Here is a 14,918-nt window from a genome sequence, read left to right as displayed (position 1 = left end):
ACAGCAGCTGGAGACTGGAATTGTATTGAAAACCCTACATTAGACAAAATAGGAGGAAACCCCCCAGGAGTGGAAAAGTGGAGTTTCCTCCTAACCCCACTTTATGGATGATTCACAATCCTAATCTCCAGGCTTGCATGTACATAAATAAGGTATTGGTACCCGTGTTCATTGTGCTTATATCTCTTCTTCCCTTATAAATACGATAATTCAGATAAAATATTTTGACATCAACATGTCAGACCATAATCCAGTTCTACTTAAATTCTGCTGCATGGAATAAGTAGAGATCAGTTCTAGACCATGGAGACTTCCACCAAATTTTCCATTGATCTTTTCAACCAAATTCAAGCCCCTCTGTTCAAACAGGAATAATGTTACCTGGAACTGAGATGTGTGGTTAAAATTCAAACAAGAAGTAAAGCAGAATTAAAGTAAGAATACAGCAGTCCTTAGCAGATAGCCTTTCAGCTGCATTCTTCAATAGACAATTTGCTAAATTCCATGAAGAAAGGACTACCACTGAAATCTGCATTGATGGTGAAGACATGTCCACCACTCAAGACATCCTTAACTCCTTTCAAAAACACTATAATAATATAATAATCTGTTTGAAGACAATAGTACTGTGGGAAGTTATAACTCTTGGAACATTAATGACTTTCCTCTTCATATCCAAGATGGGCTTGACAGACTCATTACACTATCTGAAGTTACCACAGCCTATAAAAAATGCCAGACAAGAAAATCCCCAGGACCTGATGGTCTAGGGATAGAACATTACCGTGAGGCCTGGGATTTTATTCTTCCCATTCTAATTATACTGTTTAGTTCTTTTCTTTTATCAGGACACACACCAAGTGAATTTGTAGCAAGCCATACCATCCTAATTCCAAAACCTAACAGAGATCATTAAGGTATGATCTCTGTTAGGTTTTGGAGGCCTATTTTATAGGCTCTATTAGGCTAGAGACCTATTTATCTAATACTGACTACAGGATATATTTCCACATTATCAATAACAGGCTCAAAGTAGGAATGAGATACATAATTAAAAGCACACAGATGTATCGAGTTTCAGGCCAAGCAGTAGAATTTAATCTGTTTCTACTATGTAATCTATTCCGCTTAGTTAATACAAAAAGCAGCCAATGGCAGTGCTATCAGTAGGCCTTACTCGAGTATTTGATATCTGGCATCCCTTTCTGTTCCATATCCTCCAGCAAATTGGTGTGGGTAAAAAGCTGCTATCTATTATTAAAGTAGCCTATGTCAGTTCAACTACCTGCCTGCCTCCTAGGTGATGGGTTCCTATCACACCCAGTCAAAATTCAAATGGAGTCAAGCAAGGTCGTAGTACTCTTAGTCCATTGCTCTTCACATTGGTTCTTGAACCTATCTTTCAGGAAGTCAACAATACACATGCTGTGCAAGGAATAACAGTTCTTTCAACTATGAAGGAAAAATAAGGTATTATCATATGTCAATGATGTAGTGGGCACTTTTAAAGATAATGATTCCATATACATATTTTTTTTGTTTTGTTTTGGTATTTTGGAAAAATTCAGCAAGATAAATGGATTAACTGCTAATGCAAACAAGACAAAATTAAAAGTTTTTGGAAAATGGGATCTTGGAGGTATTCCTTTTGGACTAACTCCTCACTATACTTAGAATTCCCTTTTCTACCTACCCAATATTACCAGTTCAAGAACTTACAGTAGCAAACAAATTAATTCAAACAAGCCAAATTTTCATAAAGTTTTTTGGTTTTTGCTTCAGTTTTGGTTTTAGTTCACTATATTGGTTGAGTGCTATATTTTAACTGTTTCTATGATGTTTAATAATAGCATTGTACATTTTTAATAGTATAAACAAGTTGATGTTCATAGTGGTTTATCCATTTTGTGTAGCTATAAAATGGATACATCTCCAATAAAGCATTCAAAAATCTGTACTCTTTCTCAGCACACATCCATGACTCAAAGACAAATTGCCAGCGAGTGTGGATGTTTGTTTGGGTACTGTTAATGCAATTTTAATGAGGTTTAGTTAGACAGTTACCTTTTCTCCTGACAGAAAAGGAAGAATTGTGTAAACATACAGCACTCAAATTGTTGCAGAAACAGTTCAGTCTGTAACTAAAAAGGAGATATTGTTCTAACAAGTTGCCCTCTATTTGCTGGATAACAAATTAATTTCATTTGTTATTTAAAGTGGCATCAGACATATACATCATCAATTTCCTGATATGTACCCTCATGGAATGTTCAGGTTACTATGACAGCATAATGTAAACTTATTTACATTATTAATCTCCTAACAATTTTTCTCCAAATTAGTCTATTACTTGTGAGCACTCCAATATTGTTATTTCTAACATTTCTAAGGCACTTCTGACTGAAACAGTTCACCTAGACCTTGGCCTTCCTCTGGATCTCCCATTCTATTTACGTGACCATACCACCGTAGATTAGTTCTGCTGAACATTCTTGAATGCTAACAATGTTGAGTTCCTTTCTAAACTTCTTGAGTGGAAGGCAATTACAAGTGAAGTTATGTGGGCAAACTTCAAAAAGGGGACATGGATAATGAAACTTATTTGTATCTATGGTCCCACAGAAGATTCTTCTAAAGAAGAAGTGGAGGAATGTTTCGAGTCATTAGAACAGGCAGCTGATAAAGAAAATGGAAAAGTGGTCCTTGTTGAAGATCTGAATAGCAGAGTAAGAAATGAATCACCAGGAATATAGGAATGTTTGGGGAAAATTTGAAGAAAGGGGCAAAGCTAATAATAATGGTACGTGTTTGCTAGACTTCAGTTCAAGACATGGACTAGTCATTACTAACATCATGTTCCAAACATAAAGATGTGCACAAGTTTGTGGAGAGAAGACACAAGAAATAAGAAAGCTTCATTGACTATTCAATGTTGATAGTGATATCTTCATGCTTGTTTTGGATACAACAGTGTACAGAGGATTTGAAATTGGAAGTGAATATTACTTGAAAAGAACAGGAAGTAAGAAAGTTTTAAAAACAATTAAATTTGAGCAGCTTTTACAGGTAAACTGTAGACTCAAGTATACAAATATTATTGAAGAAAAAATGAAACAGATTGAAAACAAGAACCCAACCTTGGAGTGTGAAAACTGAAGAAGACACTGATTCACAGCTGGGGAGGTATTGTGGTGAAGGTGTCTGCAAGAATAGAAAATAAGAATGCAGTGGTAGACACCAGAAGTTAAAGAATCAGTCCTGGAAAAGAAGAAAGCACACTGAAAGTTCCTAGTAAATAAGTCATCTGCTGACTTATTTATGAGGAACTTTCAGTGTGCTTTCTTCTTTAGTCAGCAGATGTCCTAAAAGAATACATAGAGAAAAATGTTGGAGAGCTAAGCTATATGTGAATAAAGCTAAACAAGTCATGAAAAGGCTTCGATAAGAATATCGAAGATAAATATCAGGAATGTGCAAAATGTTTTGGAGGCTATTGAAATAGCTTAGAAATGGAGGAAAGAGTTATGTAAAAAGAATCAAAGATGATAAAGACAACATGAAAATGGAGGTAAGGATATCCTAGATGTCTGGAGTAATTACTTTGAAAGACTGTTAAAAGAAACAAGCAGTGACAGAACCATACTAAAAAATTTTCAAGAGGAATACAAAAAGGAGTACATATGAATACTTGAAATATGGAAAGGCAGCAGAATAAGATGATTTGACCAGAAAGCTGAAGTATGGAGGTACAGAAGTTTTGCAATAGCTACACTACACTGCATAATTCAGAGGGCCTAATCAGAAGGACAAATTCCAGAAGGATGATTAGAGTAGAGCTCTCATAGTTTACATCTATAAAAAAGGAAATAAAGCTGAAAGTGAGAATTACAGAGGAATTTCTTTACTAAGTGTTCCAGGTAAGATTTATGCAAGCATACTTGAAAAGAGATTGAGAAAGATTGTGGAAGAGAAACTTGGAGAAGAACATGATGGGTTCAGGTCAAATAGAGGTTGTCTCAGATTTTCACTTTACAATAAATAGTTGAGAAATCATGGAAATATGATAAAGATATGTACTTCTTAAGTTTTATATCTGGAAAAGGCATATGACAAGGTGCCCAAAGAAAAGCTTTTCAAAAAACTGCAATTATATGGGGTAAATAGAACATTATACAGAGCAATACATAGTCTATATTTAAGTTGTCAGTCAGCAGTTAGAATTGCAGGAAATACAGGAAGATGGTTTGATGTAAAATCAGGGGTAAGACAAGGGTGCATATTATTTCCACTCTTATTCATCACCTATATGGATCACATTGTGAAAGAAAATTGCATTAGGCCTGATATTAGAAATAGACATATCAAACTTAGTTCTTTGCTTTATGCAGATGATGTTCTTAACACAGCTAGTGCAAGTCTCCAGGATTCTCTAACTAAATTGAATAACTGTTAAAAGAAACAAGCAGTGAAGGCATTCACAAAACACCAAAGTAGCAGTATACAAGACAGTGTTCAAACCAGTTTTAAATTATGAAATTGAGAGTTGGGTTATAAACAAAGCACTTCATCAAAGACTATAGACCAGTGCTTCCCAAACTTATAGATGTAAAGGAAAAATTAAAATATTTCACGGCCCCCATTGAAAAAAAAAATCGTAATACAGACATATATTATTATAATATTTATTGTATTTATATTCAATACACAACATACACAGCGAATATCGCAAAAATCAAATGCAAATATTACATTTTTAGCATCTTACAACCACATTTGACATGGCACGCTTAGTCTTAAAACATTTTAAATTTGTTTTCGTTATTTCACGGCCCCCTGAACAAAACTGATGGCCCCCCCCAAGGGGGCCGCAGCCCACAGTTTGGAAAGCGCTGCTATAGACCACAGGTATGAGACTTCTGAAAAAAATTAGGGGAGCAAACAGATGGCAGCAATAACAGAATCATTAAAAATGAAGATATTAGAAAGGAACTTGACATTCATGTTTGATGTTGAATGCTATCACTACCCCTTCCTTCCCATAATCATTATTATACAACATTCTCTACTTATTATTAAGATCTCACCTGTTTTTGTCTTCTTTGTCTCAGTAATGCCAATTATGTCCGCATGCTACTTTTCCAGTTCTTCTGCAAGTTCGATTTCCTTTCCATTAATGCTCCTTATATTGATGGTTCCTATCTTCAGTTCTTCTGGCATTGAGTTTATTGTTCTTATAGATGTTGAGTCAGAGCTTGTTCCAGTAGCTGACTTTTCACAGTTTGCCTTGGTTCCCTGACCAGAACAGCAGGAAGTCCTGTTTAACTGAGCAACTACCCAGCCAGCAAGAAATCTCATGTCGCACCATTTGTGGTTTAAGCCAATAGAGAGTACAGTTTGGTCGGCTAAGCCCCAAGTTGTCAGCCCATCCTCATTCATTCATTCATTACCCAGTAGATACCTACTAATGGGGTGTACCATGTGAAGGTAAGGATTGGACATTAGGTCAGAAGCCCCAATTTGTTCTCCACATTCATGAAAGGCAAAATGAAGGTCTCCTCCCAGTTACTTGGCTTTAACCCTTAAGAGAAATATATATATAGTCCACGCGGTTAGCCTAGTGGCTATGCGCTTCGCAACCATATGCCTGGGGAAGGAGTGTCCTAGGTTCGATTCTCGTCGGTAACGTGAGGAGCTGAAGGATCTTCCTCAGCCATAGCCAAGTTAGCCAGTCTTGGGCATGGACAGCAGGGTTTTTTCCCCAATTTATTCTGGGGTTTTTCATCCTGCAAAGCAGGCAAAACTGGCCTCGAGAACTCAACACTACATGCCATAGGATACACCAAGGCATAAGGCTGACCACCTTATCCTGTAAACGGAGTGAGGTCCGATGATCAATGACCCTCGACACCGCAAGGTAAAAGAGGGTATAAGGAAGATGATGATGATATATATATATCTATATATCATCATCATCATCATATATATATATATATATATATATAATTAAAAATAAATATATATATATATATAATTAAAAATTTTTATAGCGCATTATCACACTTGAAGTAGGATATTGAACTGGAAACTATTGGGAAACTTCTAAATAAATGAGATAACCTAGAAAAGATGGAAATTTAGTTTAATCCTTTATCCAAGTGTGAGCAAACAAGGTTTGCACCTGAAAGTATCTTCAGGACTGTAATGAGGTGGTACAACACCAGGGCGACTCCTTGCAAAGGTGGAGCAAGCTACCAACACTCCTAACTCAGTATCTCCCATAATAGAAAACACATCTCCTTGCAGATATGTCTAATGTTATGCATTAAGGGAAGGGCCACTACCCAGACTAGTTTCGACCTTTATTGAGGTCTCTTCAGTGGCAGCCAGGCCCAAGTGGAGATACCAGGCAGAAGCATTAGCAGGTTATCTCTGCCTATAGGAGTTGTCAAATGGTGTGCCACCTTTTTAATAAATTACTCTGGATTTAGAGAAAGATGTTGAAAGTTTATTTTTCACTTGGTTAGAATATAATAAATTTAGTTTAATCCTTTATCCAAGTGTGAGCAAACAAAGTTTGCACCTGAAAGTATCTTCAGGACTGTAATGAGGTGGTACAACACCAGGGCGACTCCTTGCAAAGGTGGAGCAAGCTACCAACACTCCTAACTCGGTATCTCCCATAATACAAAACACATCTCCTTGTGGATATATCTAATGTTATGCATTAAGGGAAGGGCCACTACCCAGACTAGTTTCGACCTTTATTGAGGTCTCTTCAGTGGGAGCCAGGCCCAAGTGGAGATACCAGCCAGAAGCATTATTTGTTTGCTCACACTTGGATAAAGGATTAAACTAAATTTATTATTAATTAAAATGAATACTTGTTTGAGATTTATTTCAGAATTTTTATTATTATTATTATTATTATTATAGAGTTTTTCAAAAATAAAGAATGAGCATTTTGTTCTTGCTACTGAGGCACTTCAGCATATCAGGTAAATATGTATTTTGAGATAGTTCATTTAAGTTAATTCTATATATTAATTAAAATCATTTTTGACCATTATTTGAATAAACTACTGTGTTTACTTGAATATAACTCACCCTCGCGTATAACTCGCACCCCTGATTTTAGTTTACGAAAAAAGAAATTAAAAAGTTTCGTATATATCTTGCACATGAAAAAAGTTTAAACACGTTCGTGTCAGGGCGATAACTCGCTCCTCACGGTAAACAACACACCCTCCCCAACAGCCACTATACTGTAGATGTAAGAAAAACAAGTAGTTTTATTGTATCACTGAATGAGGTACACAGACATTTGCAGTCTGTCTAATATATTTCTTAACAAATAGCGCAATTAGAAACAGCTGGAATAAAAATGGCACTAAGTAATGACTCGCATGTCTCCTCCCACAGAACTAGGCTGTATAGACTCGAGCAAAACCATATGTTGCACCAGAAACACAGTAACTAACTAAAAACTGTTGTCCAATTTTTCAATTACATGAAATAAGTGTTTGATTGCATTTGAAATTTTTGATGTCATTATGACAGATCACAAAGGCTAACTTCAAATAAAATTCTACCACGAATTGAAACATGCCATATAATGTGTGTGCGAGTTTGCCAGCCAGCTCGAATGCAAACAAGCAGCAATAAAATTCAACCAAAGGGTTGAAACTTTGTGAGAGTTGAGCCTGCCGGTAATGAGAAGTTCCGTAGCAACGATAAACTGGCAAAACACCACCTCATTGTGAACATGTTAAAACTAAGAAATATATAGTGAAAGTTGTTATTGCAGTTTCAGATATTATGGAATTCAGTGGAAGAGAATTAGCATTTCAACTCAACAATTGTTGGTTGCCTTGTCTTGTGGGTTGCACAATCTTTTGTCAATACCGCACCAATCATATGCACATCTTCATATCTGCTCTATCTCTACTGGCCTACCATTGTTGTCTGTTTCACGCTCTGCTTTAACTTCTCAATAGTCATTCGTGAAAGAGTGTTCATTATGTCTCTCAAGTCTTATAAATTACTGGTAATTTTTGCTTGAAATAATAGGAAAGAAGATGATGCTATTTGGGTAAATGGGCACACAAGGAAACTGCTCTTGAGGCTGGAAGTAGCGATAACGAATAGGATATTCTTGGTAAATCATACCCATTTTCAGTTTTTTCCTGAAAACTTTAGTTTCTGAAAATCTTCACATATCTTGCACCACAGTTTTTTAGCTTTAATTTTGGAAAAAAAAAGTGCAAGTTATATTTGAGTAAATATGATAATATGATTATAGACAGTTTGTTTTTTAAAGAGAGGCATTAGAGCAGTGGTTCTCAAACTTTTTTGTCTGGCGTCACACTAAAATCGATAAATAAATTTCACGGCACCCCTAGTATTATTTGCTTTTTATGGAGAGTAAAGTGCCGATTAATTGATTCTGAAAGACTCGCATATATAACCCATAAATAAATTGATATTACAGATACTAAAGATATGAAGGAAAGCGTGTTTTAAAGAAAACAGATTTTATTTAAACTAAATTGGTTTATTTTCAAACAACCCAAAAACATACAAAACAAAAGCTATTATAAAGGTTCAGATAATAAAATATGAACTTAATATGAAATATGTTGTTTGCATATTTCTTTGATATTAGGCCTTGTTTTTGAGAGACATATTCTCATTTCATTTTCAAGGGCCTTTAGTCTTTCTCTCTTCTTTGTTTTAGTATTTACGAGTGCAGAAAAACCCAGTTCACACAAATAAGATGTAGAAAATTGCAATAAGATGTTAAGTGCTTTGAATCCTATATTGGGGTACCCCTTCATAGTTGTTATCCAAAATGAATTCAGACACATTTCTGAATGCTTCAGTCTCAATGTACGATCGTTACTTATATCAATTAATTCTTAGTCTTCTATAAGACTTAACTCACTCATTACTGATGTTGACTCTACAAATGGATTTCGAATCCAGTCGTATAAATTGACTGAAATGTCTGGAAAATAATGGTCAATTTTTTCTTCTAACGATGTTAAATGACTGTAAATAAGCTTTTACAGATCAGTGTTCTTACATTTTCTGGAGGCAACTTTAAGGAACATTTCTACATTGTTGGTGCTCAATTTTATCTTTAAAAGCTTTAATTTTATCTGTAGATGTCAAAATACTCTAATTTCTTGCATGTTGGAGTTCAGCTTGTTCAGATGATCGAATATGTCTGTTAAATAGGCTCGTTTGGAACACCAAAAATCATCTTGTAATAATTTATAGAATTCTGGTTTGTTTTCGTTTTGGAAAAACATTAATATTTCTTCTTTAAGTTCAAAAAAACGATCCAATACGCGACCTTTTGAAAGCCATCTTACTTCGGTATGAAGAAGAAGATTCTTGTAATGAGATTGCATCTCTTCACATAGTCCTGCAAATATTCTAGATTTTAATGGTCTGGCCTTGATATAATTAACCATCTGAATGATTTCTTCTAATACACTTTTTAATTCCAAGCCTATTGTCTTTGCCACCAATGATTCACGATGGATGAAGCAATGAGTTGTTATAATGTTCTCATTTTCTTTTCTAGCAAAGGAAACAAACCCTTTTGTAATTCCAACCATAGAAGATGCACCATCTGTACATATACCCACACAAGTTTTCCAAGATAGACCATTTGTATTAAAACATTTGTTCATTATATCAAAAAAATCTTTTCCGGTCATAGTTTTTTCGAATTTCTTGCAGCATAGAAATTCTTCGATAATTTTATCATCTTCAATGAATCGAGTAAAAACAAGTGTGCTTTACCACCGATATCAGTTGACTCATCTAACTGCAAACTGAAAAATTTTGATTTGATTATTTTGGTTATAACTGACTTTTCAATATCGACTGACAGATCATTAATATGTCTACTCATAGTATCATTTGATAATGGAATCTTTATTTCTTCTTCTGCCTCAGTACCAAAAATTGTTCTCACAATTGCTGAACAAGCCAGATGAATCAAGGTTTCGCCGTTAGTATGAGGCTTCATTTCCTTCGCAATTATTTCAGTGACTAAATAACTCGCTTCTTGAACTCGGTCGGAAATTGTAAACTTTCTTACAAAACTTTGACTTTGTTTTTCTTGTAATCTTATTAACTCTTTGAAATATTCAGGATTTTTATTCGACAAGTTGTCATGTTTTCTGGAGAAATGTCGCAATAATTTGCTAGGAACCATAGCCTCATTTGATAGAACCAAATCACACAAAATACACTTAGGTCTGGGAATTAATTTATCACCACACCACGTAAATCCCATTTTTAGATAGCTCTCTTGATATAAACGAGTTTTTACATTCTTTTTCATTGTTCCCTTTTTACATGAACTTATTCTTTCTGTTTTCTGTTGTTTCATTAGTGCTTTTTTTTGTTGCTGAACATTAAAAATAGTCAAATCTTCATTAATGCAAGTATCAGTTTTTGATAATTTATTAGTGTGAATTGGTTCATTAGCTTTGCTACAAGTAGACATTTCTTGATCGTCAGAAACTTCACTTCTTCTTTTTTTAAGGACAAAATTATTCATGATTTTGAAGGGCATATGTAACTTTAATATTTTATTTTAAAATTTATTTCAAGTAAATAATTTTTTTTCCAGATGGAAAACGGAAAAACATTTGTTTACAATGTCTCTCGTTATAGTTGGAATACATAACAATAAGAAAAACCTCTACTCACTGAATTTAACGACTTTAATATCATACTTCATTTATTCTCACCGATGACAAAAGACTCATGATTTTTGTTTAGAGGAAATGATCATATATAATACTTGTCACGCTGAACAAGAAATACTAAAACAGACAGCAGGACAACTAACCATTCATTAGTTCATTTTCCCTAGTATTTATGTGCCGTCACATATCTAGTTACTACGACACGCGGTGATCTAATGAAATCCCAGGATATAATATAAGAGTGATACAAAAAATTATAATTTTTATATACGCTTATCCATTAAAATCAAAATATATAATTTTTTTGTTTTTGATTTAGTTATTTGTGGCAATTGAATATTTTGCTTTTTTCAAATAAACGATTCAAAATTTCGCGGCACCCTTGTGGCATACTTGCAGTTCTCAAACTAGGGTGCCACGGCACCCAGTTTGAGAACCATTGCATTAGAGGATTTATTCTCCAAATGGTGTATGTGAAGCTCCTTTTGTCCCTAACTAACTTCTTTTGAAGACAGGTAGCTAACCAGTCTCTAGTCTTCACTGATAGTTAGCTCACGCTATCAATGAATTAAGTTTTTTTTCAGGAAGGTGGGGGGAGGGGGAGAGAAAGTAAGTGGTAGACAACTTGAGCTATCTCATGGCCCTAAACCCTAACACTCACATTGTCTATAATGGTTATTAAATTATTTAAGGAATTTACCCGGGCTCAGCTGGCTCCAGCTGTCAGTACCTGGTTAGGGCCCCTACTTTATTTTTCCTTACAAGGAAAAATAAAGGATTCAATCCTCTGACAAAGGGAAGCAGCTTTGTCAGTACTGACACAAGGTTGAAGTCTCATGATGACGGTAAAGCTTGTGATTAGAAAATTGCAGATGGCAATACAGTTTATTGTGTACATCTGTAATACTGCAGAGCAGAAAGCAAATGGAGAAACTACTGCTCTATTCTCTCTCCAGACTAACCACCATGGCAAGCAAATCTACACAAATGGCCCTGAGTTACCGGCGTCCCTTAAATGGGACAGGGGTGCGAAGAATCCCCGGGCTCAACATGGTGTGCTCAGCAAAACTAGGAACCTGGAATGTCAGAATCTTGTATGAAACAGGTAAGCTAAGAAATGCTATCAAAGAAATGAAAAGACTTGAAATTGGAATTTTAGGAATGAGTGAAGTTAGGTGGCCAGGATCAGGCAAAACTCAAGTCAATGTATCACTCTGGAAGTTGTGAAAAAAACCATTAAAACGGAGTTGGAATAATATTAAACAAAGATATCAATAAGTCACTGTTGAGTTTCATCCCTTACTCAGATAGGATGATGTTATTAAAACTGAAAGGACAACCACTAGATGTTAATCTTATACAGGTCTATGTCCCTACTGCTGACAAGAGTGATACTGAGATTGAAGAATATTATGATCAATTAAAAGAACTAATGAAAAACACAAAAAAGCATGATATTAACATAGTCATGGGTGATTTCAATGCTAAAGTTGGGAAAGGTAGAAGTGGAGATGTAGTTGGCAAACATGGACTGGGCACAAGAAATGAGAGAGGTGACCGTCTTATTCCATTCTGCCAGGAAGAGGAGCTAATAATCACAAACACATGGTTTAAGCTACCACCTCGAAGATTGTATACTTGGCGATTACCACAGGATAATAATGGGAATATAGTCAGAAACCAGATTGATTACTTGCTAATTAATCAACGATTTCGAAGTTCTATAAAGGGTATTGTGCAGATATTGCTTCTGATCATAACCTACTGGTGGCAGAGTTACAACTTAGACTGAAAGCTATACTTAAGAAACATCAACAAAAAAGGTTTGATTTGGGAAAATTAAAAAACACAGAGATAGGAAGCAAATTGAGTCAGGATCTGAATCAAGAGCTAGCACATATCAAGAATGATGACATCATGAGGATTGATGAATCGTGGGACAAATTGAAATGTACCAATACCTTATATCCTAATAGAGCAGTAAAAAAGAAAGGTTGGATGACTGATGAAATTCTTTCTCTCATGGATCAATGCAGATCATATAAAAATCATAATCCAACAAAATATACAAAGTTCAGAAAATTATTAAACACAAGATCAAAGAAACAAAAGAAATCTGGATGAATGAAAAATGTAAAGAAATAGAAATTCTACAGGAAAAGCATGACAATTTTAATCTACACAAAAATATGAAAGAGACCTCAGGTATATGTAAGAAAAAACAATTCTGTATCCTTCGAAACAAAAAGGGAGAAATTATATCCAAAAAGGATGACAAAATACAAGAAAGGGTGAAATATATAGAAGAACTCTTTAGTGATAACAGACAGAACCCAGAAAATACTTATGAACACATGGAAGGTCCATGCATTCTAAGATCAGAGGTAGAATGTGCACTAAACTCAGCTAAAAATGGTAAAGTCCTAGGACCAGATAGAATACCAGCAGAAATAGTAAAGTTATTAGAAGGTGACAATATTAACATATTAGTAAAGCTATTTAATAAGATATTGATACAGGCATAATCCCTCAAGACTGGTTACAGTCGACCTTCATCATGCTACCTAAAAAAGTAAATGCAAAAACTTGTAATGACTATAGAATGATCAGCCTAATGAGTCATCATCATCATCATCATCAAATTCCTGCCATGTACCCTCAAGGGGTGTACAGGATATGACAGTACTACATGAAAAAATTACATCATTACTAACTTCCTATCTACAATTTTCCTCCAAATCAGTCTGTTACTTATCAAGACTCCAACATTATCAGATCTTATATTTCTATCATCTAAGGCACTTTGTACCGTATCAATCCACCTATATCTTGGTCTTCCTCTGGGTCGTTTTCCTGCCAACCTGGCAGAGAACACTTGTTTCTGAAAATAATTCAAAAAAAGAATATACAGAAAATGTGAAGACACCATCAGTGATACCCAATTCGGCTTTAGAAATGGCTTGGGAACAAGAGAGGCCCTTTTCTGTTCTCAGATCTTATTTCAAAAATGTACTGACCAAAACAAGGAAATATTCGTTTGCTTCATCGACTTCGAGAAAGCATTTGACAAAGTCCATCATGCTAAAATGATTGTACTATTAAAAAGAATCGGATTAGATGGTAAAGACATCAGGATCATTGAAAACTTATATTGGAACCAAAAGGCATCTGTTCAAGTTGATGACATTATTACAGACTCCATTAACATCAAACGAGGAATAAGGCAAGGATGTGTGCTGTCACCTCTTCTTTTTAACATCTACTCAGAAGCCATATTTCAAAAAGTCTTGGAAGGAAGAAAGGAAGGGATTAGTGTAAATGGTGAAATCATCAGTAACATCCGATATGCCGATGATACAGCTCTTCTGGCTGACAATATTCAAGATCTTCAAAATCTTTTGGAACTAATAAATGAAGAGAGTGAAAAAATGGGATTAAAAATAAATATCATCAGAACTAAATTCATAAGTAAGAAACCAATTCTTAATTTAGCACTTTCTTTAAATAGGAAACAAATAGAAAGAGTGGCAAAGTTTAAATATCTCAGATGCTGGTTAAATGAAGATTGCAAACCAGAAATGGAAATAAAAGTTAGAATTGAAATGGCAAGAAAAAATTTTCTCTTGATGAAATCAACACTGTGTAACTGCAGTTTAAACTTAGAGCTTAGAGTACGCATGGTTAAATGCTATGTATGGTCTGTACTGCTGTACGGTGCAGAAACTTGACCTTAAAAACAACATCAATAAAAACACTTGAAGCCTTTGAGATGTGGTTATACAGATGAATGTTAAAAATCCCATGGACAGCAAAAACGTCCAATCAGGAAGTACTGGAACAAATGGGGAAATCACGTGAACTTTTAGATACCATAAAAAGAAGGAAAACTGCATATCTTGGTCGCCTACTTCGTAATGAAAAATATAAGATACTTCAATTGATTATAAAAGGGAAGATAAATGGAAGAAGAGGACAAGGAAGACAAAGAAAATCTTGGCTGGCAGACATCAGACAGTGGACTGGTATGAACTCTGAGAGACTGCTCAGAATAGCTGAGGATCGCTCAAAATTTGCCAAGGTGGTCGCCGACCTCCGATAGGAGATGGCACTCAAAGAAGAAGAAGGAATTTACAACATATACTGGAATATTAATTAAAAGAAACTTTAATAAATACCTCCTATATTTCGGTC

General features: G+C 35.0%; 1 protein-coding gene across 4 annotated transcripts in view; it reads left to right on the top strand.

The window, feature by feature from the left end:
* Positions 1–14,918, top strand: part of Als2 (Amyotrophic lateral sclerosis 2) — a 550,533-nt gene that overhangs the window by 469,347 nt on the left and 66,268 nt on the right. For all 4 annotated transcript variants that reach the window (XM_090415655.1, XM_090415656.1, XM_090415654.1 and 1 more), the window contains exon 25: positions 6,934–6,995. In XM_090415655.1, the coding sequence (XP_090271781.1) occupies positions 6,934–6,995 (62 nt within the window). The remainder of the gene's footprint in view (positions 1–6,933; positions 6,996–14,918) is intronic.

Source organism: Typopeltis vanoorti, chromosome 3 (assembly GCF_054136105.1).
Source record: "Typopeltis vanoorti isolate ZY-2024b chromosome 3, IOZ_Tvanoo_1.0, whole genome shotgun sequence".
NCBI classification, from domain to species: domain Eukaryota; kingdom Metazoa; phylum Arthropoda; class Arachnida; order Uropygi; family Thelyphonidae; genus Typopeltis; species Typopeltis vanoorti.
Note: the sequence above shows the minus strand (reverse complement) of the source record. Positions and strands in the feature narration are given on the sequence as shown.